An 11,073-nucleotide genomic window follows, 5' to 3' on the forward strand; every position below is an offset into this window, starting at 1 on the left:
CATGTTGGTGTGTGTATGTGTGTGCATGTATACATGAATGCAGTTTCTGGGAGCAGTTACATGCCAGTGTGCACATGTATGTTCACACACATGATATTTCCAAACATGGCCACATGCTGACATGTATGTACATGTTCACACACATGCAGTCTCAAAGCATGGTCAAATGTTCTTATGTTCATATGCATACAACTTCTGATCATGGTCACATGTCAGCATGGACGCACCATTCATATACATGCAGTTTTCCAGCATAGTCATACATCAGAGTTATGCACATGTTCACACACATGGAGTTGCCTAGCATGGTCACCTGTCAGTATTTATACATCTTCACATGCATACAGTTTCATGTGTGTCTTGCTGAGTTCCAGTCTTGCTTTGATCATAAGGCCTCCATCCCTCTTTTTTAGACTTGTAATATATATATACGTATATATATTGTTAAATATATAATTTGTGCTTTGATTTTATAGCTTATAATTAGGAGATTGGTTTATGCCTCAGAAGAGACTTTGGCCTTTTTTTTAAAGATTTATTTATTTTATTATATGAGTATACTGTCTTTTAGGCTCCTACTGGAATGCCTCTTTAAATTCTACTTATAACATCATTGTTTGATTGATTGGTTTTGTCCTTTACAACAGTACTCACTCTCTGGTAGCAATTTCTGGATATTACTTGTTGTAGTTTGCTTTCTATTGCTATGATAAAACACCATGGCAAAAATCGGCTTGTGGGGGAAAGGGTTTATTTGAAATGCAATTCCATATGAGGATCCGTCTTTGAGAAATGCAAGGGCAGGCCCTCAAGGCAAGAACCCATAGGCAAGCACTGAAGCAGGGACGTGAAGGAGAGCTGTTTACTGGCTCGATACCCACACCTTGGTCAGTTGCATTTCTTATAGCCAAAGGCAATCTGCCCAAGGGTGGTAACTCTCGAGGCAAACTGGGCCTACCCACATCAATCATTAATCAAAAAAAAAAAAAAAAAAAAGAAAAGAAAGAAAGGAAGAAAGGAAGAAAAGAAAAAGAAAAAGGTTCCATAGACTTGCCCACAAGCCAATCTGATGAAAGCATTTTCTCAGTTGAGGTTATCTATTTCCAAATGACCCAACTGTGTCAAAAAACTAACCAGAACATTATTTTCATGATTTTGTAATTAAATTCCATGACTATTAAAGTAGACATTTTTCAATGCCTGCCCTTGCGCTGAACAATGACACGGAGACCTTTATATTTATTAATAAGCTTTACTCACCACATCTGGGCAGATTCTGAGCTAGTCTAACCCGACAGTGCTGGCCTTAGACTTATTTCCAGTCACATGGTCTGTTATCCTAGTCTCACTTGGCACCTTTTTCACTGTATCTAACGGTGACTCCTCTGGTCCCTCATGTGAGACCCTCTCCCTGCCTCTGGGTGTGGATGTTCCTCCTTTTCCTCTCCTGCTGATCAGAAGATGGTGGAGAACAATGTTTTACAAAATACTAGTCAGGAGATGCTACATGATGATGACTGCACCAGAGTCAAGACTGCAACTAGATCTCTAGTACAGAGAGCAGCAACTGAGTACACAGTGCATAAAAACATCCCCCAACACATGACCAAAGTAACTCAAGTAAGAGTTAATTTGGCTCACGGTTCCAGATAGTCTATCACGGCAATGAAGCTGTAGGCATAGATCAGGAAGGAATCTGGAGTTCACATCTTGAAATGCAAGCAAGAGGTAGGGAAAGCAAATTGGAAGCATTATGAGGTGTAAACTCTCAAAGACTGCCTCTAGTGGTGGCCATTCTCCAATAACGCCACCCCTCTTAGACTTGCCCAGACAATGATGAACATTTCTTGTTTAAACTAGCAAGAGGGTTCTAGAGGAAGAGGGAGTGGAGGAGTACAAGTTAAGTGTGGTGAAAATAATTGAAAAGTCAAATAATTAAAACTAGAAATCACACAAAGATAAATGGGCACACAATAACCAAGGCTCACTTCTCTCTGGGCTATGCCTAGGCTGCTTAGTTTCAACTGTGAGGATTTTGTTTGTTTTTCAAGACAGGGTTTCCCTGTGTGTCCCTGGCTGTCCTGGACCTCTCTCTCTGTTGACCAAGCTGTCCCAGAACTCACAGACATCCACCTGCCTCTGCCTCCCAAGTGCTAGGATTAAAGGCATGAGCCACCACTGCCTAGCTACTAAAAATATTCAAGTTAATGTTTGCTGAATTCTTCTGTCTACCTGTCTCTCTCTCTCTCTCTCTCTCTCTCTCTCTCTCTCTCTCTCTCTCTCTCTCTCTCTCTCTCTCTCTCTCTTGTTTGTTTGAACAGGGTTTTTTTAAGTAGCCCTGAATGTCCTAGAACTAGTTCTGTAGACCAGGCTGGCCTCGAACTGAGATAGTTTTGATAGAAAAAGAATATTTTATAATGACATTTAAGCAACACTGGTTCCACTGATATTTTAGGAGAATGTTTGATGCCATTCCCAGAATATTCATGCAATGAATAATTTTATAAAAATATAAAGCACAAGAAAAAGAAATAAACACAACAATTTTGAGTGAGAAAAAAGTGGAACAATTTTTCTAGAATAAAAAACAAAAACTATAAAACTATTCTTACTAAGGCAGTATAGTCTTGACAGAGATAGACAAGTAGCTTAGTGGAATAAATTATCAATACAGCTCCAGACTATATAAACTTACTATATATGGGAATATATTACTATATTAAAGGGAATCAGCATAATCAGGAAGGAAAGTGTGTGTGTGTATGTGTGTGTAACCAAATGAGAACATAATGTTTAAAAACTGAAAATTTATTTATTTATTTTTTTTTTGGTTCTTTTTTTCGGAGCTGGGGACCGAACCCAGGGCCTTGCGCTTCCTAGGTAAGTGCTCTACCACTGAGCTAAATCCCCAGCCCCTGAAAATTTATTTTTGATGTAACAAAACATATAAATGTTAACAACACTGTAGCTTTGTGTCCTGTTTGAGAAGTAAGATTCTTTCATATACTCAAAGAGATTATGAAAAGACTGTCACAATAACATTTCTTTTTTTTTTTTTTTTGATTCTTTTTTTCGGAGCTGGCGACCGAACCCAGGGCCTTGTGCTTCCTAGGCAAGCGCTCTACCACTGAGCTAAATCTCCAACCCCTGTCACAATATTGTAATAGCAAAAGCATTGAATAATCAGTGTTCATTGTGAGACAGATTAACGAAATATGACATATTGTTACAATAGAAGACCACACAGCAGTAAATGGGTAAAATAGTTATGCTTCAAATTAATAAATTTACAAGGTGTGTTAAGTATAAAAAAAGTTTCAAAATGTTACATACATGTGATATCATAGATTTTATAAAGAATAAAAATGCAAATTACTATATGCTGTTTAAAGGTTATATATATATGTCATACCAGTATAAAACCATGATTAAAAAAATCCAGCAAATTCAGGGCAATATAATAAAGAAACTTGAAGAAAACATGGACAAAATGTTATATTTTACAAAACGTTATAGTAAATCCAGAGGCGTTTTATACTCTTTTTAATCCCATTTCAAGATAGGAAAATTCTTTTTCAGCAGTCCAATAATTTTAAGTTTCGTGTCTGCTAAAATTAAATCATGCTTGCAGAAATTCTAGTTGGTTGTGAGAACTGGAAAATTAAAGATTGACCATGAGACAGAGTGAACATCCATTTTCTTCTTCATCAAATTGCCTTTTGGATGGAAGAAGAGCTCATTTGAGATTTAGTATCTTGAGTCCGAAACAACCCTAAACTATCTAAGTCCATATCTGACAGTGTGCAGGGGGAGCACATGTAGAGTGCAGAGCAGGAGTCTCCGATCAACAGCAGGTCTTTGCATCTTCTCGCCACTTGAGCGCCTTAGAGAAGGTAGGAGGCAATGTATTACAGGCCATACAGAAGTAGGAAGCATCGTTTACTCATTCGTTTCTTCATTCGTGTATTAATTCCACTAGTATTTGTTGAATAGGCACTAAATAGCCAGTTCTCTTCTTTTTCTGAATTCCTAGGGAATGTCAGAAATGAAGCCTCTGTTTACTCCACCTCACACCTCCTTCTGGGACCTGACCTCTCTTCCACATACACATTCATTTTTCGCACCAGTTTACTATTCTTTCATTTCTTCCATTCTTTTAGATTGGTTGACATCATAGGACAATTTAACAATGTGTGTGGGCAGACCCTTTGGAGTTTAGGTCTTAACTATTATTCCATTCCCACACCTTAAACTCCTACCTCTGGAATCACAAGAAACATAACTATAAAAAATTCCAACTCCAGGATCATACAATGCAGAGGGTTGGGAGCCTCTAAGAATTCCACAAGATATTTGGTGAAAATGAGAATATTTCTAATTTCCTCTTGAGTGTAGATAACATTTGTGGGAATCTTTGAAGACATACCCTGTGGATCCCATGTGTTTACTCTGAATTCTTCCCACTACCCATGACCATGGCTGTGACCTCACTCTCTAAGGACAAAGGCCATTTTCAAACTCACCTGTTACAGGCTCCACCACCTGTGTGTGTAGAGGACTAGTAAACTCACCACCAGAAGGACCTTGTGGCATAGAAGGAAAGCCACGAAAATGTGGATAGATTTCTCTGAACCTAAAATACACAGAGCAAAGGGGTCAATGAACAGGGTCATGTGAGTTGAAATGATCTATCTGAGATTGGTAGCCTGGGAGTTCCAACTGTTCCCCAATTCTGATCCATCCTTGGGTTCATTCCTCTGTACTTAGCTCTCAGAAATAAGAGACCTGTGAAGCTTACCTTTAAATTTAAAGATCTGACAGTCATCAGTCAACATGCCAACATGAATATGATCATTGCCTTCTCCTTAAGGTCTAGCGGTCACTTAAAGTAACATTTGTTGTAATCTTTGAACATTGGTATTATTGTTAACATCTTATAAATGAAGAAAGGGGATCTCTGAGAGATAGCTGACAGTGTTGACTAAATTTAGATTACTGTAATTATTAGACGTTAATTTGAAAACAATTTTACATAAAAGCAAATAATATTAGCAGCTGATATTTAGTGTAGATAATATACCAGTTATATATCCATTGTATATTAACATTTAATTCTCAAAAGGATTCTACAAATTAGGAACCTGTTTATTACATGTAAGGAAACTGTTGAACAGGGGTTATATGTTCATCCAAAAATGAAGTAAAGAAATTAACATCAGAGTGGGCATAAGGCAGTTCCCAAATATGGCTGTTCAAGTAAGTCTTATAGGACAGTGTACATATAAGCTTACCCCCATGTACCTGAGACTACTTTAAACCAGAGTCTTGGTGATAAACATATCATGGTCACGAGTGGATCAGCACTAAGCTAAACTTTCTCTAGGATATTTTCAAAGAGAATGAACTAGTAGAACATTCTTCCAATAGAAATGGAAGAACCACTCTGGATGGTCACTCTAAAGGAAGCTAGTGACTCAGCCAGAATACAGCAAATACAGAGGCAAATGCCAGCAGCAAACCACTGAACTGAGAATAGGACCCCCATTGAAGGAATCAGAGAAAGAACTGGAAGAGCTTGAAGGGGCTTGAGACCCCATATGAACAACAATGCCAAGCAACCAGAGCTTCCAGGGACTAAGCCACTACCTAAGGACTATACATGGACTGACCCTGGACTCTGACCTCATAGGTAGCAATGAATATCCTAGTAAGAGCACCAGTGGAAGGGGAAGCCCTGGGTCCTGCTAAGACTGAACCCCCGTGAACGTGATTGTTGGGGGGAGGGCGGCAATGGGGGGAGGATGGGGAGGGGAACACCCATGAAGAAGGGGAGGAGGAGGATTAGGGGGATGTTTGCCCGGAAACTGGGAAAGGGAATAACACTCGAAATGTAAATAAGAAACACTCAAGTTAATAAAAAAAAAAAAAAAAGGAAGCTAGTGACTGGAGACCATTCTGCCTATGGAACAAACCTCAGACTCCTAATTTGGACAAGACTTTCACGATTACAAAACTTATCTCCCTAGTGTTTTCTGAAATGCAGCGAGGAAACCAAGGTGACTCCCATATGCCCACAAGAAAAGAGGCAAACTTACTTAGGCTCCTGATGGCTTTGTGTGTGGGGAAGGATGCTGTAGACAATATAATGCTGGCATGGATGGGAGGCTGGGCCTCATGCTCTACCTTGCAAGTGAGTACTTGATCAGACCTCTGCATTGATGCATTTACCAATTGCAGGATCTCCAGAGTGTAGGACCCATCCTCATTCCTCTTAGGTGTAGGTTTGTCCATTCTCCTGATCACATGGCAGTCTTCCAGCCAAGTGAGACATATATCCTTTGGATAGAATCTCTCTACATGGCAAGTAACAGTCACCAAACTGGAGACAGTTGAAGACTGGGACACTCTCACTGCCGGAGGAACTGACAAAAATCCAGATAAAGCCAAGAATTAGTGCAGGAAATCTACTGAAATCTTCTTGAGGGTGGGATCATCTGCTAGGGCTCAACCCAGTGCCTGGCACAAATAAGGATTTGGAAACTGTTTAATAGTCTCATGAACAGAGAAAGTGAAAGCACAAGTTTGGACAGACGGATAGATAGATGGATTGATAAAGGACCTCCCAATGCTTCTTCTTTTCATTTTGACCTATAGAACACGAGGTATCAAATCCATTTAGCAAACTACAAGTCTGTTGGTTTACTTTACAATTAGATGATTCTAAGACTTGAAGATTCATGGACACTCAGTGTTAGAGACCAAGATACTAAGATTTTTACATAGAAAAAAGTCTTGAGAGAGGTTAAATATTTTTTCCAAGGTCTCAAGTAGCAAATCTGGGGATTGTAGCTGAAACAGAAGTTTTGGCACTATATAATAGTCATAACCAGATGCTGAGTCTTCTGAGATTAGAGTGATGGCTTCTAAAAGGGATTCAACTAGAGCTGTCAGCATACAAAGCATTGTGCTCACAATGGCAGATTAGGGGAGGGGTTGGGAATTCCACTATTATCCTTTACAGTAGTTTTCATGTGAAGCCGAAGCATGATAGAAATATCGCTCTAAACTGAAGGCTGGGTGGTCTAGGTTCTGGGCTTGTGGATGCATGTTCCTCCTTGCTGCTGCAGAGGCAAAACGAGGGGGATGCTTAATTGTGTAGACCCTGTGCCACCACTGTCTGGTGCTGAGATTTAGGGAAGCACTGAGACACAGTTTAGAAGGTGGGAGAATGTAGTCTAAGATGTGGGAACCTGAAGTTAGGGTTCCCTGACTGTCAGACCAGTGACGAGGCCAGGACCATTGCGGGGGCCACAGGCTGAGAACAGCAATGAACCTGGGACTGGGGAAATAGGGAGCTCCAGCCTAGCTTATTGGTGATTCTTCTCAGTTTAGCAGTGGTTGTCTGGATGCATAGAGAAGCCTTCTACAGGAGACTTAGGCTGTGTCTCTGTAGGAAGGTCTTCTCCAAGCTCCCTGTGGTGGTTTTGATGGAAAAGACAGTCTATGTTTATCCAGACCATTTATTGGCTGTTCATTGTGGAAAATAGATGCATACGAACTTCTCAGGGTGAGCCAGAGATGAAATACTTTTTGCAGGGAGGAATGTCTGGGAAGGGAAGCTTAATGGCTAAACCCCCAGGGCCTCTAGATACCTCATTAGCACGGAGAACTCTGTTCTGGGCTACATGACCTATGTGGGGAGTGTGGTCATGTGTTCCAGGCCAGGGATCCAGCAGGGAGCAAGAATGCACATATTATCTCAGGTGGTACCTGTGTACCGGGGTCTCAGACCCAGTCTACCTTACCAAGTTTCCTGGCACAGTCGACTGTCACACATGGGCCTTACACTGACATCAAAGCTAATCAGACCTTGTATAGCTATCATAACTGTTTGTAAGACTTTGAAATGAAGACATTTTCTAAAGTCAAATCAGCTCTCTGATGTCTTAGTTGACAGATTTCAGCTCTTAGTCTAGTGTTGATAATGTTAAGTCCTTATGTATTACAACTTGAAGGAACTGAGGCTTTGATCCCTGAAGTCCTCCTTCTAGACCAAATGAAGACATTTCTACAACAGAAAACATAGCTGAAGATACATGCGCTGAGCAAAGAAAGGTTTGGAACAGCAACCAATTTGATAAAGTAATCAGTTCATTTGTGAGCGTTTATAGGTCCTATGATTTTTTTTTCTTCCTTGTGCAGTTGTCCTAACTCCAGAGAATTATGTAAAACTACTTAGGTAAGAGGCCTCCCTAAAACACAGCTTTGCTAAAAGACATCCAAACACTGAGACTGATAACACAAGCAATTTGACTAGGTACATATAGAGTTGGACAAAGATCACTCACTCAGGACCTTACAATATTGGGTGCTTCCGTACGTATCTGAATCAGTTGCCTTTAAGAATAAGACAAACAGGACAAGATACCTGTATAAATCCAATAAGGCAGACCCTCCCTACTGTGCTGTATTGGCTGTAAACTCTGCTATCTGGAGACAGTGACATTAGCATTTTCCTCCATGTATGATGACACCTTTGCTCCCATGATAGTAGCACACTTCTTCTGTTGTGCAGACCCAAAAAATGAAGAGGAAAATCATTTGTAAATTTCAAAAGTCTGATTGCTTTAGGTAATTAATTTTATTACTGGTCAGTCTTGGACCTTTAAACTTATTCCTAGGTATGACACATGATTTGTCTGATTTTACAGATGTGCCAAGCATTGGTACAGCCTGGTGAAAACCAACCACAAAGAAGGAAAATTTAGACTCAAATCTAGAGCAATGATCCAAGGACAACATAGTCCCTAAAATTTAGAAGCTTGAAAAGCCCTTCAAGTATTCCTTCTAAAGATTAGAAATACTAAAATTAAATCCCAGAGAGTAAATAGCCCATGTTTTTCAGATGAAAGAAATGAGTTCCGAGTGTTACTCTAGATAGTTATAACAACAAAATGCTACCTCTGCATAGTCAGCCTGAACATAGTGTTAAGTACTTTATATATTGTTTCTAGTGTCACTATCAACTAAGACCATTTCCTCGGTGAATAAACCAAGAGAATCCCACAGCCTACCTCAGCCAGGGAGAGAAAATCTTACCATAAAGGTACTGGTCTAAGTAGATGACTTTCTGGAAAACCACTAAGGACTTATGTTCAACCAGGCAGAGAACTAAAGATAATATGTCATCACTCTCCAGTGGGACGAGGACAGTGCTGGTCACGTTGTAGGTCTCTCCACCTGAGAAGACATTGGTCTGGGTCTGGAGAAGGCTGTGATTGTTTTTAAGCCAAATCACAGTAACCTGCCGGGTTGGCAATTCAGAGGAGGTGTACTTCAATTGGATGCTTGCTCCAGGTGCAAACCGCTGCAGGGGCCCTTCGAGGTTATGAGAGTAATCTTTCCTTCCTGCAAGAAGAGAAGCCACATGTCACATCAATTTCCAGTGTGAACAATTTCCTGGATTCCATCTTGTAAAGTCCCATCACTTCCTCTTTCATGGAGACTTAAATATTTCCTTTTGATAGGAGGATTCTGAAGCTTCTAGCAGATGGCAAACAATAAGACCAAAGGCCTTTGCAGCTCGGAAGACCAACACCACATAGAACATTCTCTAAGCAGCAATACCATGTTCTCAGGCTCTTCTCGGATTCATCAAATAACGGATAGGAGAACAAGTCCAAATCCATAATTAATGACACAGCCAGGAGTTCAAAACCAGGTAGTCTAGTCTCAGGGTATGGCCTCTGACCTTGCAGTCTGTCTTTCCTTCACTACTAAAGGGAGATTCCTTAATGCCCACGGGCACATCATACAGAAAGTTTGATATCATAAACATTGTTGTCTACTCAAATTATATCTGTAACACACATATACATACACACATACACACACGTGTGTGTGTGTGTGTGTGTGTGTGTGTGTGTGCCATAGCAACTTAACTTTTCCTGTATCTTACTCCTAATTAGCAACATGGGGCAAAACTTATTTCTCAGAGTTAACAAGTAAAGAAGCTGATATTGACTGCGTGAAGCATCACAAGCACATTATAAGTGTCAACTATAACATTAAAATCTCAAGGGACCTGAAGGATTGTTATTACCTTAAAAAAAAGTAAACATCAGAGCTCATGAATTGATTTTCCCTGAAGAACCTCTCAACTCTGTAAGTGACATTCCTTTACTCAGGTCTAGTTTTGAGAGCAAGTGTTAACCGTTGGAATTCCCTGATAAGTTTCCCCAAACCCATCTGAACACTTCTAGCTCCAGAAGTACAGTAGTCATAGTGGATCTTCCTAGTAAGTCTAACCAAGACTAGGACCAACCATCCCATCTCTGAAGACAAACCTAGCTCTTCATGCACCAATCCAGCATGAAGCAGCCAAGATTCATAGTTCAGACACACAACCAAGGAAAGGAATGCACATGCCTAGGTCACATTGAAAAGAACATAACTATGAATTACCAAAACAGTATACCCCTGATAATAGTCAGTACTCCTATAGAAACAATTTTTCACTGATAGTTACCCAGATGAACCACATGAAAAAGAAAAATGATAAACATCATTGAAAAATTCAAGGAGTTTAAAGAAGACACAAACAATCCAATGAACTTAAAGGTTGTATCAATAAAGCCTGAAAGATGCTCAAGAAAAGACAATATTGAGCTGAATAAAACAAAGCAGAAAATTCAGGATTTGAAAACTAAATTCAGTAAAGAAATGTAAATGTTAATCAAAACTCGAAAAAGATGGGACTGAAAAACTCAACAGCCCAATTACAAAACTCAGACTAAGACTTACAAGTAGATTGAACAAAATAGAAGCTGGATTATCAGAATATGAAGATAAAGCAGGCATCCAGCCTTGTGGACTGCCCAACTATTGGTTTCTTGCACTTTCCATTGATTAAGCCATTGTTGGGATAGCTGGAGTACAGCCTGCAAGCCATTTGCGTGTGTGTGTGTGTGTGTGTGTGTGTGTGTTCATTAATTCTATACATTCTATTTCTTTATAGATACTTAGCTAATACAGCATATAAGAGTAATGAATGAGAAAAAGAGGTCATGAATT

General features: G+C 39.8%; 2 protein-coding genes across 6 annotated transcripts in view; one reads left to right on the top strand and one right to left on the bottom strand.

The window, feature by feature from the left end:
• Window positions 1-11,073, top strand: part of LOC134486440 (uncharacterized) — a 213,532-nt gene that overhangs the window by 124,257 nt on the left and 78,202 nt on the right. The gene's annotated exons all lie outside the window — the stretch shown is intronic.
• Sirpb3 (signal-regulatory protein beta 3) overlaps window positions 2,793-11,073 on the bottom strand; it is a 103,460-nt gene continuing 95,179 nt past the window's right edge. For 3 of the 5 annotated variants that reach the window (XM_087650965.1, NM_001134515.2, NM_001431515.1), the window contains 4 exon segments: window positions 9,100-9,408; window positions 6,096-6,422; window positions 4,524-4,633; window positions 2,793-3,883 (listed from right to left, as the gene is read on the bottom strand). In XM_087650965.1, coding sequence (XP_087507091.1) covers window positions 4,527-4,633; window positions 6,096-6,422; window positions 9,100-9,408 — 743 coding nt within the window. In that variant the 3' untranslated portion in view covers window positions 2,793-3,883; window positions 4,524-4,526. 5 annotated transcript variants of the gene reach the window in all.

Source organism: Rattus norvegicus, chromosome 3 (assembly GCF_021556685.1).
Source record: "Rattus norvegicus strain SHRSP/BbbUtx chromosome 3, alternate assembly SHRSP_T2T, whole genome shotgun sequence".
Taxonomy (NCBI): domain Eukaryota; kingdom Metazoa; phylum Chordata; class Mammalia; order Rodentia; family Muridae; genus Rattus; species Rattus norvegicus.